General features: G+C 42.5%; 1 protein-coding gene across 2 annotated transcripts in view; it reads left to right on the top strand.

Moving 5' to 3' along the window:
- The window catches only part of LOC137616502 (uncharacterized), a 54,820-nt gene extending 35,020 nt beyond the window's left edge, over nucleotides 1-19,800 (top strand). Inside the window, exons 2-3 of one of the 2 annotated variants that reach the window (XM_068346324.1) lie at nucleotides 16,981-17,124; nucleotides 17,457-19,800. In XM_068346324.1, coding sequence (XP_068202425.1) covers nucleotides 17,050-17,124; nucleotides 17,457-18,689 — 1,308 coding nt within the window. In that variant the 5' untranslated portion in view covers nucleotides 16,981-17,049 and the 3' untranslated portion in view covers nucleotides 18,690-19,800. Of the gene's footprint in view, nucleotides 1-16,980; nucleotides 17,157-17,456 lie in introns of both variants that reach the window. The other variant, XM_068346323.1, reaches the window with a different exon arrangement.
- The last annotated feature ends 279 nt before the right edge of the window (nucleotides 19,801-20,079 follow it).

Genomic DNA, 20,079 nt, shown 5'->3' with positions numbered 1-20,079 from the left:
AGCCTCAAGGTCTATCTTCGCAGAACTTCGAACTTTGGTGGAGGCCAACTCTTCAAAGGAGAAACATCGGGCAGCGACCTGTCACTGAAACAATTAAGAGCGAAAATCACCTACTTCATTCGCAGAGCGGATCCTGACAGTACACCCGCCGGTCATGATCCTAGGAAAGTTGCATCATCTCTGAATTTCTTTCAGAGTATGGACTTCGAAAGCCTTAAAAGCTTCACAGGCTGGAAGTCCTCACGCGTTTTCTTTAAACATTATGCGAAACAAGTGCACGAAGTCAAACATTTTGTGGTAGCCGCAGGTAGTGTTATGAAACCCGCACCTAACTCTGCATAGAACAGTGAGTTACTTGGGACTCTAACTCTTCGGGTGCCTATGTTGACCCTCGAGCGATACATAGTGATGTCGAAAACACTTAGTGCTTTTATAACTGTTCTTATCCCAGGTGAAATGTCATAGTTGTCACACAAGTGCCGCATGCCCTGAACATGATGTGTTTTAATCAAAGACTAACGTTCCTCGAGAACGAGTGCCTACTAATAAATTTGAAATTCCTTTTCAGATTCAAGAGCAAGTCTTTATTACTATGTACATTATAATTACTGTAAATGAACTTTACTTATTGCTGCAATTCATTTAATTTCTGCATTTGTGAAATAAAATTTCTATTTTATTACCTGTGCGTCTCAATCAGCTCCTACTTACTATGAAATACATGCCTGTCATAGTTTTATTATCCCCTTTTCCTTATGGTTCATGGAGAAATTAAGATACTAACTCTTAATTTATATTCACTCTGATTATGTAATGTTCCAATACGAATACTTACTCTTCATACCCTGGAGATGGAACTAACCTTTCTCAGCACACAGTGTCCAACCACCACTGGTCTGCTTTTCAGAATGTTCCTATACGAATGCCAAACATTCAGCTTCGTCTCCAAGTTCTTCAAGTTCTTCTATCAGGGTGAATAGCCCTTCAATACCACTTTGACGTCGGCATGGGCCGTGGGAACTTCACTGCCAAGGGGGGCAGGAAGATTCTTCCCTACGGTTCTTTACTAAGATTACTATGCTATTTTGTCAATGCCTTGGCACTTACTAATAGGGGAAAAATCTACCACGATACATTGATTCTCTGGTATGCTTCCATCAGGACGCCATGGCTTGAGCCCAAAAAACGGATTTTGAGCAAAGCGAAAAATCTATTTTTGGGTGAGATAGCCATGGCGTCCTGATGGACCCTCCCTGCTACTTCGTCCAGTTTTTAGGTCCCACCCTGCTCTGCTGTATCATGGTGATAGGCAAGCAACTGGCTTCAGGATGAAGACGGTCGTGACGTCATTTAAGCAATGGCGCCCGTTTGTTTACGTCTCGAGTACCAGAAGTAGCCACGAATGAGATTAGCTATGGAACGGCTCCCAGCTATTCTCAGCCCTTACACACCGAAGCATTAACTCTGTTCGGGGTGTAGATAGCTATGTGGCGCGTTAATACATGCGTCCCCTGTTGATATACGATGTCTTAAAAGGGAAACCTTTAGGATACTCGCTCCAGAAGTTAGAATTCTGTGATAACCTGTGGTTAAATTCTCTGGGAATATCTTAGTAGTTATTTACCCAAGGAAGCTACCAAAAAGGAACCTTCCATCAGGACGCCATGGCTATCTCACCCAAAAATAGATTTTTCGCTTCGCTCAAAATCCGTTTTTTAAATATTAAACTTAGCCGGTGAATATATAATAGCTGATTCACACCCATGGTGGTGGGTAGAGACCAGTATTAATACAATAAAGGCGTATATGCTCAAGAGTTTTTAACAACTATTCAAAAAACAGACTTAAGTATAGGTACCTGGTAAGGAAGCAGACTCTGATTATTACTCTGCCTCATTAGTCCGCTATCCTCACGAAGCCCAGCGATCCTCTTAGGATGCTGAAAGACTCCCAGGATCTGCTATAACCAGGGTGAACACCCCTTTAACAGGACCTCATCAATACCCTTAATCTGGGCGCTCTCAAGAAACAATATTTTGACCACCCGCCAAATCAAAAAGATTGCGAAAGACTTCTTAGTCTCCCGTACAACCCAAAATAAGATTAAAAATTTCAAGAGTAGATTAAAAGGATATTGGGATTAAGGGAATGTAGTGGTAGAGCCTTCACCCACTACTGCACTCGCTGCTACGAATGGTCCCAGTGTGTAGCAGTCCTCATAAAGAGTCTGGACATCTTTCAAGTAATATGAAGCGAAAACCGACTTGCCTCTCCAAAAGGTCGCGTCCATAATACTTTTAATGGGTCTATTTTGCTTAAACGCTACAGAAGTTGTTATCGCTCTAACTTCATGAGCCTTGACTTTAAGTAAATTATGATCCTTCTCACTTAATTGAGAGTGTGCCTCCCGAATCAAAAGTCTAATAAAATAAGACCACGCATTCTTAGACATGGGCAAAGAGGGCTTTTTAACGGAGCACCATAAAGCCTCTGAACAACCTCGTCGCGGTTTAGTTCTGGATAAAGAAAATTTAAGAGCTCTAACGGGGCACAGCACTCTTTCAACTTCATTCCCCACAATCTCAGAAAGACTGGGGATATCAAATGATTTAGGCCAAGGACGACATGGAAGTTCATTCTTGGCCAAAAAAAACCAAGTTGAAGAGCGCATACTGCTTTATTAGCGGAGAAGCCGATGTTCTTGCTAAAAGCATGTACTGTATCTCACTAACCCTTTTAGCCGAAGCCAAGCTCACCAAAAAAAAAGTGTCTTGAGGGTAAGATCCTTCAGGGAGGCTGAATTTAATGGTTCAAACCTGTCTGACATAAGGAACTGTAGGACCACGTCCAAGTTCCAAGCAGGAGTCGAAATATGACGCTCCTTGGAAGTCTCGAAAGACTTAAGCAGGTCTTGGAGATCTTTGTTATTAGAAAGATCCAAACCCTTATGCCTGAAAACAGAAGCTAACATGCTTCTGTAGCCTTTAATGGTGGATGCAGAGAAGGAGCGACCGTTTCTCAGATAAGGCAGAAAATCCACAATCTGCGCTACAGAGGCACTTGGAAGAGGAAATAGAGGAGGACTTGCACCAGTTTCTAAATACCTCCCATTTCGACTGATAGATCCTGATGGTAGAGGATCTTCTAGCCCTCGCGATCGCTCTAGCTGCCTCCTTCGAAAAACCCTCGAGCTCAAGAGAGTCTTTCGATAGTCTGAAGGCAGTTAGACGAAGCGTGGGGAGGCTTTGATGAAATCTCTTTACGTGAGGCTGTCGCAAGAGATCCATCCGTAACGGCAGACTTCTTGGAACGTCTACCAGCCATAGAAGTACCTCTGTGAACCACTCTCTCGCGGGCCAGAGTGGAGCAACCAATGTCAACCTGGTCCCTTCGAGAGAGGTGAACTTCTGCAGCACCTTGTTTAGGATCTTGAAAGGTGGAAAGGCATAAACGTCCAGGTGAGGCCAGTCCAGCAGGAAAGCGTCTATGTGGGCTGCCTCTGGATCTGGAACTGGAAAGCAGTAAGTCGAGAGCCTCTTTGTCAGTGAAGTCGCAAAAAGATCTATGGTGGGTTGACCCCATGTCATCCATAGCTTCTCGCACACAGTCTTATGCAACGTCCACTCCATGGAGATGACTTGTCCTCTTCTGCTGAGGCAGTCCGCCAAGACATTCATTTTTCCTTGCACAAATCTCGCCAAAGGAGAGATGTTACTTGCCTTAAATGGAGTCCCTTCTGATCCGTGGATCAAAGACCCGAGCATTCCAGACTGTCCAGTGGAGCTCCCTAACCCAAATCCGATGCATCTGAATACAACACATGGTTTGGGTTCTTGATCGCAAGAGAAAGACCTTCTCGAAGTCTGATGCTGCTGTCCCACCAAGTCAGACATGTCTAGACTGAGTTGGAGATTGGGAAAGAGATACTCTCTAAGCCCTTCTCCTTGTTCCAATGGTTTAGGTGAAATTGGAGATGGCATAGGTTGAGTCTCCCCAGAGAGATAAACTACTCCAGCGATGAAAGAGTTCCCACGAGGCTAGTTCAAACTCTTACAGAGCAACTGTTTTTCTCTTGCAAGTGAAGGACTTTTAACAGAGCTTGTTCCATTCTTGTGGGAGACGAAAAGGCCCGAAAAATCAGACACTGTATCTCCATTCCCAAATAAAGAATAGTCTGGGATGGGGTACTGTAAGTTACGACTTCTCTACGTTCACTATGAGACCTAGCTCCTTGGTTAGGTCTAATGTCCATTAGAGGCTCTCCAGACAGCGATATAATGACGACGCCCTGATTAGCCAGTCGTCAAAATAAAGGGAGGCTCTGAATCCTCAAAAAATGTAGAAAACTTGCTACATTTTGCAAGGGCCTTGTAAAAACAAGAGGAGCAGGAATGAGGGCGAAGTACAGTGCTCGAAATTGGTACATTACTTTCCCGTCCACAAACCTCAGATGTTGTTGAAAGTTTGGATGAATCGGGATGTGGAAGTATGCATCCTGAAGGTCGAGAGAGACCATCCAGTCGCCTTCCCTTACTGCTGCCAAGACAGATTTGGTAGTCTTCATTGTGAAGTTTGTCTTGACAAAAGCTAATCGATGAGGCCTAATAAAGGCGGGTGAGATATAAAATATATAGAGGAAAATCTATAAATATCAACAATAATTTATAAAGTGATAAAATAATTACTAAAAGCCTTAAACACACTTCCGTACACTGAGGGAAGGGTCGGCCATCTTTTCTCTATGGAAAAACCAGAGATTAAAAAAAAAAAAAAAGCAAGGGCAAAACACTTTTCCTCTCCTTTCAAAAGCATTTCTTTTGAAGATAGTATTGAATAATCCAACACGGCGAAAGCAATAAAACCAAAACCAAGTACTTCACCAATTCGGTAGAAAACTCGAGGTCATAAAGCGAGCGGAACCAACTTGTCGACAAGACCGACAGAGAAGAACTGGAGATGTTGACAAGTATATGCGGTATCTGGCCGATAGTCGGCGCTGGTGGTCACACCCGCAACCTTCACGGCGATCGCTCGCGAGTTTTTGGAATCTGTCGAGCCGTCGGAGACGTCAGCTATTATATATTCACCGGCTAAGTTTAATATTTAAAAATATATATTAGTAAAACATAGTTGCCACTCATTATTGTGAAATTATCAATTTGATTTCACTCAGATGTTGGATATGTTTTAACACTGTGTACGATTGTTCACATGGCACTGGTGTTATTGGTTAGATTCTATACCTATATAGAACAGTCCTAGAATCACCAGTGATTCTCATTAAAAGGTATTACACTCAAAGGTGCTAATACCTGTTCACCCTTTATACTGTTAAGTCCCAAACAGTTCACTGTTCATCGCAGCACTAGATGACAGGTTTTATAACACTACCTGCCACCACCACAAAGTGTTTTATTTCATGCACTTGCTTCGCGTAATGTTTATAAAAGACTCTAGAGGATTTCCAACCCGTATATGAGCGTAGTCTATCAAAGTCCATGTGCTGAAAGAAGTTCAGCGAGGAAGCAATTTTTCTAGGATCGTGACCTGCGGGTGTACTGTCAGGATCCGCTCTGCAAATAAAATAGGTGAGTTATGCCCTCAGTTGTTTTAGGGATAAGTTTGATCCTGAGGTTTTGCCTATGAAGAGCTGTCCTTCCTTGAAGTCTGAAGTTCTTCATAGATAGACCTTAAGACACTCTACTGGACATAGAGAGACATCTTCCTTCAGAGGGCAGTTTTTCCAAGGACCCCACCTTTTGGTGGGAAGCTCGTTTTTGGCGAGAAAGGTAGGATCGGGAAAAAGATAAAGTTCTCCTTCTTCTGTGAACTGAATATGGCCCTCGTTTCTAGATAGGGCCACTATTTCACTAACTCTAGCCCCTGAGGCTATAGCGAACAAGAATATCACTTTCTGTGTTAGATCCTTTAGGGAACAATCTTCGTTGTTCAAGTTCGAAGCATACTGCAAGACTTTGTCCAAGGACCATGATATGGGCTTTGGAGGGGTTGCTGGTTTAAGTCTAGCACATGCTTTCGGAATCTTATTGAAGATTTCGTTCAACAGGTCCACCTGGAAGGCGTAGAGAAGAGGTCTAGTCAAAGCTGACTTACACGTAGTTATCGTGGAGGAGGCTAGGTCTTGTTCATGAAGGTGAATGAACAAGGACAGGCCGAAGTCTATCAAAATTTTTGCCGGACTGTTTGCTTTGACAAATGAGACCCACTTCTTCCAAGACGATTCATATTGTCTTCTGGTTGACTTTGTCTTGTATTCTTCTAAAAAGTCGATGTTGTCTTTTGAGATCCCGAACCTTTTCTTGGCTGCTAAGGCGAGAAAATCATGAGAGTGAAGCGTAGACAGTCGACTTCTGAACCAGTTGGGATAGAACTGGGTTCGGTAGAGGAAACAGCCTCAGCCTCAGTTCTATGACTAGAGGGAACCAACTGCTCTTGGGCCATTTGGGGGCCACTACTGCTGCTGTCCCTTTGAAGGATCTCAGCTTGTTGAGGACCTTCAGCAGGAGATTTGTTGGAGGGAACAGATAGATATGATTCCATCTGTTCCAATCGAGGGACATGGCGTCCATCGCTTCTGCCCGAGGGTCCTCGTATGGGGCTACATATCAAGGTAGTTTCTTGTTGTCGCTCATTGCGAAGAGGTCGATCTGCAGTTCTGGGACTTTTTCCAGGATGAAGAAGAATGAGTCTGCGTCTAGGGACGATTCTGACTCTATTGGCTTTCGTCTGGATAGAGCGTTCGCCGTCACTTTGCAGAACCCTTGTAGGTGAACTGCTGATAAGTGCCATCTTTTCTTTCTTGCCAAGCTAAAGATGGCCAACATCACATGATTGATGTAGGGCGATCTCGAGCCTTGTCGGTTTAGACATTTCACTATGACCTCGCTGTCCAAGACCAACTTGATGTGGGCTGATCTGTGAGGGGATAGTTTCTCCAACGTCAGGAAGACTGCCATGGCTTCCAGAATATTGATGTGAAAGGTCTTGAACTGGTGTGACCAGTTCCCTTGTACTTTCCTTTGATGGGAATGACCTCCCCATCCTTCCGGTGAGGCATCCGTGTGGATGACTACTGACGGTTGAGGTGGTTGTAAGGGAATTGTCCTTGCTAGACTCTTGACCTTCGACCACGGCCTCAGAAATGATCGCAGCAAGGTCAGTGTAAATTTCCGTTGAGCTCTTCGAGCGTTTGATGCGTATCTTCTCCAGACTCCTGACGCATCCTTTAGTTGTGCTCTCAGCACTGGGTTTGTTATTGCTGCGAACTGGAGAGAGCCCAGTACTCTTTCCTGTTGGCGTCTTGAAATTTTGTTGGATTTCAGTAGTCTCTTGACAGAACCCGCGATCTCTCTCCTCTTTTTCGGTGGAATGGAGAGGCGGTGTGACTGCAAGTTTCAATGGATTCCCAACCATTGAAACTCTTGAGCTGGAGAGAGGCGAGACTTCTTGTAGTTGATCTTGAAGCCCAGATGGTCCAGGAACTGGATCACCTTCGTGGCTGCCTGCAGACAAGCAGTCTTGGATGCTGCAAACACCAGCCAGTCGTCCAGGTATGCTGCTACCTGAATGCCTTCTAAGCGTAGCTGTTGTAAGACCGTGTCTGCAAGTTTTGTGAATATCCTTGGGGCTATGTTTAGTCCAAAGAGCATTGCTGTGAAGACATACTTTGTCTTCTGTAACTTGAATCCTAGGTAGGAGGAAAGGGGGCGGCTGACTGGAAGGTGCCAGTAAGCATCTGCTAGGTCTATTGAGACTGTGTATGTCCCTTTTGGTAACAGGTTCCTTATGTGATGTAAGGTTAACATCTGGATCTTGTTGTTCTCAATGAACTTGTTGAGTGGAGACAAGTCTAGAATGACTCTTGAGTTTGTCCGAGTCTTTCTTAGGAACACAAAACAGCCTTCCCTGGAATTTGATGAACTTTGCTTTCCTTATGACCTTTTTGTTCAAGAGTTCTAAGGTATATTCTTCCAATAAGGGGGTGGAGTGTTGGAAGAATTGAGGAAAGGAAGGTGGAGCTCTGTTCCATTTCCATCCTAGTCCATTCTTGATTAGGCTGTGGGCCCAGGGATCGAAGGTCCAGCGATCCTGAAAGTGGGTGAGTCTTCCTCCTACCTGGAGCATCTCATTGCTTAGATGATCCGGAGGGTTTGTTACCCTGACCACGTCCTCCTCTACCCTTTGGGGGAGGAACCTCTCCTAGATCCTCTACCTTTTGGGTGAAAGGTAGTGCTGCCTCTCAAAGCCTGGGTTAAAGGCTGGTGACTGGGCTACTAACTGCTGAGACATCATCTAGAAAGTGGTTTGCAGTTGGGCAACCATTTGGGGCACTGTGGTCATGGTAACAGTGGGATGTTGCGCAGGTCTATGAGGCACTCGTTGCTTCTTCATCTTCCTGTTCTTGGGTTGGGGACCAGCATCAGAGGATGATTTCCTTTTGGAAGACATGCCCCACTTTTGGAGAAGGTTCCTATTCTCTGTGGCGGCTTTAGCAACTACCTCTTGGACTACTTCCTTTGGGAAGAGGTCTTTTCCCCAGATACACGGAAGTGATCAGCTTCCTGGGTTCGTGTTTGCCATTACATTGGCAAACACGTACTCTCTACAGGCCCTCCTGGCCTTCACAAAAGCGTACATGTCCTTCACCAGAGTAGCCATGTGCATCTTGGCTAGGACCGTGTACATATCTGGGGTGCTTGAAAAGCCTGCACACATCTCCGTGCAGTTCTGGAGAGACAGAGAGGTCTCCTGTTCTCTTCGCAGACAACTTCGGCAGGTTCTCGTTGAACTGATGTCCTGCGATATCTGAATCTAACTTCGAGATCGAGATGGTTAGATGGACCTCATTCCAGTCCTTCTCGCCCATAGGCAGGGCTAGAGACAATGGTCTACACTCCTGTAGCGTAGGGCATGGTTTGCTCGCAACAACTGCTTTTAGTACGTAGTGGAGAGCTTTAATTGTGAAGGGAAAAGCTCAGGAGGAAGGAGCAATGAAGGTAGGGTGCCTCTTGCTCAAAGCAGAAACCTTCGAATTTGTGTAACCTGCTTTTTTCAGACTACTCGTCAAGAGAGCCAGTGCCTTGTCATGATCGAAGACCATGACCTCCTTAGGTTCCGTCTTTTCTTTGGATTCAGGTTCGTTCTTCAACCTGATGAAGCACTCCGGGTAAGCCGCAAAGTTCGGCTAGAATTGGAGATCGTCGAGGGGTATGGCCAAATCTTCTCCGAGACGTAATTTCCCATTCATCATGGGCATGAACTCCACATACCTCCAGGGGTTGGTTTCGGAGCATTAGGGTAAGTCAGAGACTCTGGGCCACTTGTGGGAGCCACGAGAAGCGGCCGCGTGGTGTACTTCCCTGACTTCCTTTCTCATCTCCTGCTGTTCCTTGCGCATAGTTTCCATCATCAGCTGTATCTGCGCCATGAACGCCTTGCTCTTGGGGAACACGGTTCTGATTGAGAGGTTGACGGCATAGGTTGATATACCGTCGTAGACAGTAGGTCTTCCATCTCTGTCGATCCGGATTCTTCTTCCTCCTCGGGTGGGTGGGCCACCTCTTCTTCAGGATCTTCTTGAAGGAGATCCTTCTCGGTATCCGATGACACCTCTGACATCCTTTCCTGATGGAAGTCCATGCCTTCCAAAGCCTTATTAATGTCAGCCTCTATCGACAGTTGTATGCAGGGAGGCTTGACCAGTACCTGAGGCACAACTGCATCGGATGTTGCCTTAGGGAACAGAAGGCTTCTGATTGTTTTGCGAGGTAGGTAAGGTCCTGGAGAGTTCTTCTGGAACCCTCTTACCCACTTTCGAAGCATTTCCCTCGCAGTATCCCTAGGCTCCGATGTCTTGGGATTACCGAAACCCTCGGACATCAAGGCCGAGTAGACGGTGAAACCAATACCTCAGGGTTTCAGTTGCGATGGAGCAGGGGGCATTAGTCATGCACATCTTGTGTCCACAAAAGTTCCTACTTTTGTGGTTGCAGTACATGACTGCACACTTCACCTTGGCCTCCTCCTGTAAGGAAAGAAAGAGTGAAATGAGTATAGGGTAATTTATCCACCTGATAAATCTCACATGCATTAATAGTAATTCTTACTATTATAATTATAGCTTAGGATAGTAAGCTTGAAAGGAAATAGGAAAGACACATCTGTGTTTCCTCAATATTAATATTTAAAAATTTCCTTATTAGGGAAATGTAGAGTGGGATGGCTCTAGTACTTAGAGCCGGAGTCAGTGTATACTAGCACTAACTCCCCCACAAGTGAAATATTAATATTGTAGGGTAAAATCTTGTGTTCTGATGATCTAGGATACATCAGAATGTTGAAGGAATGCTTACCTCAACATTTGCTTAGCGGTCTCAACAATGGACTGTTAAAGGATACACAGAATATGTTGGAAATTCATACTACTGTATGTTATATACTGTAGTTTTCTAGCTGCTGTATTTGCTATACTGCAGGAATACTGGCTACTGTATACTCTTATACTGTAGTTCTGCCGGTATACTACCGGGCTAGGGTAGTATCTGGCGGCACTAGCTGATAGAGAGAGAGAGAAAGAATGGAGAGAATGGCTGCGGGGGCATATAAAAAAATTAGAATAGCGCCAACGTTATCTCTGCGTGTCGTAAGAGGCGACTAAAAGGGACGGGACGAGGGGGCTGGGAACCCCTTCTCCTGTATCTACATCCTGTGAGACATCGACAAAGATGGAGCTGGGGGGAGAGTGACTGCTCCCCGCACTCTAGTTTTGGGGTGTTTGAATGTGCGTGGATGTAGTACGATAGAGAGTAAAAGATGTGAAATTGGAAGTATGTTTAGGAATAAAAGGATGGATGTATTGGCCTTGTGTGAGACGAAGATAAAAGGAAAGGGTGAAGTGATGTTTGGTGAAATGTCTGGTAGAGTGTCTGGGATTGAAAGGGGAAGAGCGAGAGAGGGTGTGGCTTTATTGCTGAGTGAATGGATGACAGGTAAAGTAGTGGAATGGAAGGAGATATCATCTAGGTTAATGTGGGTAAGGGTTAGGTTGGGTAGGGAATGTTGGGCGTTTTGTCAGTGCGTATGGGCCAGGTAGTGAGAAAAGTGAAGAAGAGCGGAATGAGTTCTGGAATGAATTAACTAGGTGTGTAGAAAGACTGGGTAGAAGGAATTATGTAGTTGTCATGGGTGACTTGAATGCTAGAGTGGGTGCTGGAGAGGTAGAAGGTGTCATTGGGAAGTATGGCATACCAGGTGAAAATGAGAGTGGTGAGAGACTGGTAGATATGTGTGTTGAGCAAGAGATGGTGATAAGTAATAGCTTTTTCAAAAAGAAAGATAAAAATAAGTATACATGGGTAAGAGTGGCAAATGGAAGAGTAGTAGAAAGGGCATTAATGGATTATGTGTTGGTAACTAAAAGAATGTTTGGAAGATTGAAAGACGTGCACGTGTTTAGGGGTATGGCTAACGGTATGTCTGATCATTTTTTGGTGGAAGGAAAATTAGTTGTAGCACAAGAGTGGGGGAATAGAGTAGGTGGATGTAAAAGGGAGCTAGTGAGGGTTGAAGAGCTAATAAAACCGGGGGTAAAAAGTAAATTTCAGGAAAGGTTGAAAATGACATATGACGAAGTGAAAGTAAGAGAAACTGGCAATTTAGAGGAGTGGAAGTTAGTAAAAGAAAATTTTGTTGGGATTGCAAGTGATGTGTGTGGAAAGAAGGTTGTTGGAGGCAGCATGAGGAAGGGCAGTGAATGGTGGAATGAAGGAGTGAAGGTAAAAGTGGAAGAAAAAAAGAGGGCTTTTGAAGAATGGCTGCAGAGTAATAGTATAGAGAAGTATGAAAAATATAGAGAAAAATGTGGAAGTAAAGCGCAAGGTACGTGAGGCAAAGAGGGCAGCTGACCTGAGGTGGGGTCAGGGATTTGGTCATTCATATGAAGAGAATAAGAAGTTTTGGAAAGAAGTGAAGAGAGTAAGGAAGGCTGGCTCAAGAATTGAAGAGACAGTGAAAGATAGAAATGGAAGGTTGTTAAAAGGAGAGGAGGCAAGGAAAAGATGAGCGGAATATTTTGAAAGTTTACTGAATGTTGAGGATAATAGGGAGGCAGATATAATTGCTGTTGCAGGTGTTGAGGTGCCAGTGATGGGAGATGAGAATGAGAGAGAGATTACAATAGATGAAGTGAGGAGAGCACTAGATGAAACGAGAGTAGGAAAAGCATCTAGTATGGATGGTGTGAGAGCTGAGATGTTGAAGGAAGGGGGTGTGACTGTACTTGAATGGTTGGTGAGATTGTTTAATATGTGTTTTGTGTTGTCAATGGTACCAGTAGATTGGGTTTGTGCATGTATTGTACCATTATATAAGGGTAAGGGAGATGTGCATGAGTGTTGTAATTCAAGAGGTATTAGTTTGTTAAGCGTAGTTGGAAAAGTGTATGGTAGAGAAATGATTAATAGGATTAAGGATAAAACAGAGAATGCAATCTTAGAAATACAGGGTGGTTTTAGAAGAGGTAGGGGTTGTATGAATCAGATTTTTACAGTAAGACAGATATGCGAGAAATATTTAGCAAGAGGTAAGGAGGTGTAGGTTGCGTTTATGGATCTGGAGAAAGCGTATGATAGAGTTGATAGGGAAGCAATGTGGAATGTGATGAGGTTATATGGAGTTGGTGGAAGGTTGTTGCAAGCAGTGAAAAGTTTCTACAAAGGTAGTAAAGCATGTGTTAGGATAGGAAATGAAGTGAGTGATTGGTTTCCGGTGAGAGTGGGACTGAGACAGGGATGTGTGATGTCACCGTGGTTGTTTAACTTGTATGTTGATGGAGTGGTGAGAGAGGTGAATGCTCGAGTGCTTAGACGAGGATTAAAAGTGGTGGACGAGAATGACCATGAATGGGAGGTAAATCAGTTGTTGTTTGCGGATGATACTGTACTGGTTGCAGACACAGAAGAGAAGCTTGGCCGATTAGTGACAGAATTTGGAAGAGTGTGTGAGAGAAGGAAGTTGAGAGTTAATGTGGGTAAGAGTAAGGTTATGAGATGTACGAGAAGGGAAGGTGGTGCAAGGTTGAATGTCATGTTGAATGGAGAGTTACTTGAGGAGGTGGATCAGTTCAAGTACTAGGGGTCTGTTGTTGCAGCAATTGGTGGAGTCGAAGCAGATGTACGTCAGAGAGTGAATGAAGGTTGCCAACTGTTGGGGGCAGTTAAGGGAGTAGTAAAAAATAGAGGGTTGGGCATGAATGTAAAGAGAGTTCTATATGAGAAAGTGATTGTACCAACTGTGATGTATGGATCGGAGTTGTGGGGAATGAAAGTGACGGAGAGACAGAAATTGAATGTGTTTGAGATGAAGTGTCTAAGGAGTATGGCTGGTGTATCTCGAGTAGATAGGGTTAGGAACGAAGTGGTGAGAGTGAGAACGGGTGTAAGAAATGAGTTAGCAGCTAGAGTGGATATGAATGTGTTGAGGTGGTTTGGCCATGTTGAGAGAATGGAAAATGGCTGTCTGCTAAAGAAGGTGATGAATGCAAGAGTTGATGGGAGAAGTACAAGAGGAAGGCCAAGGTTTGGGTGGATGGATGGAGTGAAGGAAGCTCTGGGTGATAGGAGGATAGATGTGAGAGAGGCAAGAGAGCGTGCTAGAAATAGGAATGAATGGCGAGCGATTGTGACGCAGTTCCGATAGGGTTAGGAACGAAGTGGTGAGAGTGTGAACGGGTGTAAGAAATGAGTTAGCAGCTAGAGTGGATATGAATGTGTTGAGGTGGTTTGGCCATGTTGAGAGAATGGAAAATGGCTGTCTGCTAAAGAAGGTGGTGAATGCAAGAGTTGATGGGAGAAGTACAAGAGGAAGGCCAAGGTTTGGGTGGATGGATGGAGTGAAGGAAGCTCTGGGTGATAGGAGGATAGATGTGAGAGAGGCAAGAGAGCGTGCTAGAAATAGGAATGAATGGCGAGCGATTGTGACGCAGTTCCGATAGGGTTAGGAACGAAGTGGTGAGAGTGAGAACGGGTGTAAGAAATGAGTTAGCAGCTAGAGTGGATATGAATGTGTTGAGGTGGTTTGGCCATGTTGAGAGAATGGAAAATGGCTGTCTGCTAAAGGAGGTGATGAATGCAAGAGTTGATGGGAGAAGTACAAGAGGAAGGCCAAGGTTTGGGTGGATGGATGGAGTGAAGGAAGCTCTGGGTGATAGGAGGATAAATGTGAGAGAGGCAAGAGAGCATGCTAGAAATAGGAATGAATGGTGAGCGATTGTGACGCAGTTCCGATAGGGTTAGGAACGAAGTGGTGAGAGTGAGAACGGGTGTAAGAAATGAGTTAGCAGCTAGAGTGGATATGAATGTGTTGAGGTGGTTTGGCCATGTTGAAAGAATGGAAAATGGCTGTCTGCTAAAGGAGGTGATGAATGCAAGAGTTGATGGGAGAAGTACAAGAGGAAGGCCAAGGTTTGGGTGGATGGATGGAGTGAAGGAAGCTCTGGGTGATAGGAGGATAGATGTGAGAGAGGCAAGAGAGCATGCTAGAAATAGGAATGAATGGTGAGCGATTGTGACGCAGTTCCGATAGGGTTAGGAACGAAGTGGTGAGAGTGAGAACGGGTGTAAGAAATGAGTTAGCAGCTAGAGTGGATATGAATGTGTTGAGGTGGTTTGGCCATGTTGAGAGAATGGAAAATGGCTGTCTGCTAAAGGAGGTGATGAATGCAAGAGTTGATGGGAGAAGTACAAGAGGAAGGCCAAGGTTTGGGTGGATGGATGGAGTGAAGGAAGCTCTGGGTGATAGGAGGATAGATGTGAGAGAGGCAAGAGAGCATCCTAGAAATAGGAATGAATGGCGAGCGATTGTGACGCAGTTCCGATAGGGTTAGGAACGAAGTGGTGAGAGTGAGAACGGGTGTAAGAAATGAGTTAGCAGCTAGAGTGGATATGAATGTGTTGAGGTGGTTTGGCCATGTTGAGAGAATGGAAAATGGCTGTCTGCTAAAGAAGGTGATGAATGCAAGAGTTGATGGGAGAAGTACAAGAGGAAGGCCAAGGTTTGGGTGGATGGATGGAGTGAAGGAAGCTCTGGGTGATAGGAGGATAGATGTAAGAGAGGCAAGAGAGCGTGCTAGAAATAGGAATGAATGGCGAGCGATTGTGACGCAGTTCCGATAGGGTTAGGAACGAAGTGGTGAGAGTGAGAACGGGTGTAAGAAATGAGTTAGCAGCTAGAGTGGATATGAATGTGTTGAGGTGGTTTGGCCATGTTGAAAAAATGGAAAATGGCTGTCTGCTAAAGAAGGTGATGAATGCAAGAGTTGATGGGAGAAGTACAAGAGGAAGGCCAAGGTTTGGGTGGATGGATGGAGTGAAGGAAGCTCTGGGTGATAGGAGGATAGATGTGAGAGAGGCAAGAGAGCGTGCTAGAAATAGGAATGAATGGAGAGCGATTGTGACGCAGTTCCGGTAGGCCCTGCTGCTGCCTCCGATGCCTTAGATGACCGCGGAGGTAGCAGCAGTGGGGGATTCAGCATTATGAAGCTTCATCTGTGGTGGATAATGTGGAAGGGTGGGCTGTGGCACCCTAGCAGTACCAGCTGAACTAGGTTGAGTCCCTTGTTAGGCTGGAGGAACGTAGAGAGTAGAGGTCCCCTTTTTGTTTTTGTTTCATTTGTTGATGTCGGCTACCCCCCAAAATTGGGGGAAGTGCCTTGGTATATGTATGTATGTATAATAATTAGGGTTGTAGGGACTACTGCCTCTACTGCCTTCTTTCCAGAATGAGGATTCAAATGGAAGGGGAGAGAATGTAATAATTCTAGCTTCCATCCAGCCACAATATCTGTTGCTGGCTGCACTGCCAGCTACAGGGCTTGTGGATGGCAGTCCTAGGAAGGACTGAAGAATACTCAAAGATGTAATGGGTCCTCTGCACAAGCTGACCTCAACCACTGCAGGTAAACCATTGCTCCCTTGTGTAACCTAGAAGTGTATCAATACTGTTACGTTCCCATACCTTGGCGAGGTAGTATTGGGAATGTCTTGGTCAACTTGGTTAATTTCTACAGACTCGGAATAACATACCTTGACAGTCACATTTTCAGTAACTCAACACACAGCTTGTATAGGCCGCAGTCCATACTTAGCAAGGTTTAGTGAGGTGTTAGGGTTTCCTTATTTATGTACTAATATACATAATAGGGAAGCCCTGGATAAGGCCAAAAAGTCAGGTTGGCAGGGACGTCCACCCCTCTAGTGGGTGAGTCAACCCCTATAAATAGTATTGGTTTGTATTCCAGTTATGGAAAAAATGACAAATTTGGAAGTACTGTAATTTGTATTTTATCTAATGATACAAACCTGTAGGCATTTATACAACCTTGCCCGCCAACTGTGTCCCCCTTCGAAGTCGTACCTCCAAGCAAAGTGAAGCACAGTCACAGGTGTGTGAGGGGTAGCCAGCTACCCCCCTACCCCTACTAACTAGTAGGATGGGTAGCTAACCCTCGTTAAATTCTAATGGCTTGTCCTTTCAGCTTCGCCAAAAGTAATACTATACCTCTATGAATAGCTACAGGTTTGTATCGTTAGGAAAAATACAAATTCCTACCAAATTTGTCGTATCAGACCTTCTCCATCATGAGGCTCAATACTACACGGTATTCTGGAAGTTTTATTCCAGCTGTGACCAAGTTGTGAAATGAACTTCCTAATGAGGTAGATGAATCAGTAGAACTTCAAAAGTTCAAACTTGCTGCAAATGTTTCTATGCTGAACATGCTGACATAAGTCTCTTTATAGTTTATAAATGAAAGATATATTTTAATGTTTTCACTGTCTCTCGCCCAGAAATAGATTTTTCCTTCGTCAAAATCCCTTAATTATTCATTGCTTCTCATATAGTTTATTTCCTTAACACTCCATTTCGATTAATTGAGAATTGAACATATAATTTCTATTTCAGATTTGATGAAATATTTTTCAATCCAACTGGGAGCGCTTATTTATGTAAAGAATGGCAGAGTAATTATTCATGGGTTCCATGGAGAAAACATGCTGCAACAGTTGCTCAACAATTTCAGGAGGGAATTTGTCATCTGCCCAAAATGTAAAATTCATAGCATTGTTCTGATTGCTAATGTAAGTAAATAACATTTAATTACAAAAATTTGAAACATGGCATTTTGTACATGACTTACTTCAGAGTATTACTGTAGCTGCATTAAAAAACAGCTAAGCTCTATTATTATTGTGCAAATACAGGGTATTGCTTTATTCGTCAATTTTACCAACACAGTTTCTTAAGTGAAATGAGTAACTATGACTCAGGTTCTTGTTACATGACCTAACATGAATGTCTCTCAATAATTATACCTTTTTCTTTACCAGAAGCATAAAATTATAAAGAAAGCTTAAAATCTAATATTTTTCTATAAACAGGAAGATATGCATAAACTACAGCAGGTATGCAGAGAATGCAGTTACCAAAGGCATCTAGATAGCACCGACAAATTTGTAAGATTTATCATACGTCATAAGAAACTGGAAATCATGAATAACCAACAGGAAAATACAGTTCCAAATTCAGAGGGAAGAAGCCTTGCAGAAACATCAAAACCAGATGAGAAGATGGCCATAGTTCTAAAGTTAATTGACTCTGCAATGAAATCTATTAAACGGGAGAAAACTATAATATCAGCAATTCAGGAAATTTCAACACAACATACAAATCTAGTAAGAGGTGAACGCTTAAACAAAAAGGTTTTCATCAGAAGGTTGTTTACAAAATTTAAGTTTCTGGTAAAATGTGAAGGAATAAGATTTACAGCTGCAGCACATAAGTTTATGGGGAAAAGGAAAGCAACAAAACTCATACAAGCAAGAAAGGTATTCTCAGTTGAAAAAAGGAAGATTCTGGCAGAAATTGAAGAAGACTATATTTTTGCAGCAAGAAAATCTCTTAAGGTGGAAAGAGAAAGAATAAATGCTTTATCTGTAATGGTCGAAAGAGAAAAAATAAATGCTTCATCTGTAACAAATAAAATTATAGGAAAATTGTTCCCAAAGATCAGGATAGAGAATATCCCAGAATATTATGCAAATGAGAGTATCATAGACTGTATTAAGGACAAGAACCCATGGATAGAAAATCTAGTACGAAATGTAAACCACTTCAAAATGGTTACAGCAATGAAAACTAAAATCAGTGGACTAAGACATATTGTCATAAAATGCTCACCAAAAGTAAGGAAGAACTTAAAAGTACGTGGTGACAAGCTGTATGTACTCGATGATTATGTCATGATTTACGATAATTACCACGTAGTACGATGCTTTAAATGCCAGGAATTTGGGCATGTGATAGATAAGTGTACAGGAAGACTAGTATGTCCAAAGTGTTGGGAAGAACACTGGATGAAAGACTGTACATTATTTAGAGCAACTTGTTTGTATTGCCATGGTCGACATATTACAGGAAACAAATCATGCAAAAGGTACAAAGAGGAAGAAGAAAAAGTAAAAGAAGCAACTGACCATGGAGAACATGAAGAAGTAATGAAAGATCTAACTATAGTACATGAACAATTCATCAAGCTAAAAATGGAAGAACTATTGAAAACACCTACAAATTACCATTCAAAATATACAGTACAAAGAAGAATTAGATATTAAAACACTCGATGCCATGTTTTTTTAAATATTCAGTCACTGGAAAGCATAAACATTGACATACAGTACAAGAATATTGGTGATATTACGTAAAATGTGATCAGTACAGTACATTACAGAACAAGTAAGGGAACCTTACTAAGTAATGATGAACAGATGGATGAAAAAGAAACAAACATATACTGTACTGACTACTGTATACATGAACTTTACATATAAAGAAGGTAGAAAAAAACTGGTATGGGAAGTACTTATTTCAAAACAATTACACAGTGTAATGGAAAAAAAGAATTTGACATACAGGTACTATTTCTATGCACCTTCCCTGAATTTCATATGGCTTCTCTCTCAAAGCTGGCTAATGGGCGACATCTACCCTAAAACTAAAAATATTTCCCATTTTCTTTTGTTGTGATAGGCTTACCCCTTTAATATAGTAATGAAATCCTATGGCATTGCATGGCAATATTACCACAAAGATAATCTAGTAAAGATAATGTCTTCTGGTTTTGCTGCCTTTTTGTGAGTAACATTGATTCTCATTCTTTTTGTATTACTTGTCAGTAGTAAGTTTGAACCATTGTGAAGAACGGAGTTCCCTCTTGAATGTTCTTATGGAGGGATATAGTCAATTAATTAAATGAAAAAAAATTCTTTCAATAACATCTTTTTTTATATTGGTGCTTTGAGGTTTATTTTATTTTTTTCACCAAGAAAAATTTCAGGATCTTTAGCAATATATTAAAGTAGTTTTTTTAAAAGTTTTTTCAGAGAAAAATTTCTTATTTATATTCCTATTTGTTTTAGTTTTTAGCCTCTTCTGAAGTATTTAATATGATGAATTTATAGTTACAGAGTCAATTTCAATCTTAGTGAATTTATAGTTACAGAGTCAATTTCAATCTTAGTGTGGAATCTCTCTTAGTTTACAGTAACTTGATCGTTAAAAGATCAGTATATATAAATGAATATAATAATTTAGGTATTTGTTTACAAGAGCACGCTCTCCATTTACTCCAAAATTATGCATTCCTGCAGCACTCCTCTTTTTTGTACAGTAATTAGGAGGTTATTTAAATACTTGGAAAGCAAAATATAGCCAGATGTGTTGCGCAGTGGGGTAGGGGGAGGGGTTAGTTGAGGAGGTACTAAACAACCTGGAACCGACCTCGTCAACATAGTCAACCAAAGAGAAGTTCCTGACGTCGGCGTACATTTGGTATATATTCAAAATATATACTAAATTAAAAACGGATCTATTTCTCAAAAGTGTCACTATTTGTGAAGTGTATATTTTATTTGGTAAATACAGTACTTAACAATAAATCTTAATCTATTTTTTAAAGAAACTTTTTATGAGTGACTATTTTTGCAGCGTATGACTGTTTTGATT

The sequence above is a fragment of the Palaemon carinicauda genome, chromosome 22 (assembly GCF_036898095.1).
Source record: "Palaemon carinicauda isolate YSFRI2023 chromosome 22, ASM3689809v2, whole genome shotgun sequence".
Taxonomy (NCBI): domain Eukaryota; kingdom Metazoa; phylum Arthropoda; class Malacostraca; order Decapoda; family Palaemonidae; genus Palaemon; species Palaemon carinicauda.
This window is presented reverse-complemented; position numbering and strand designations above follow the sequence as displayed.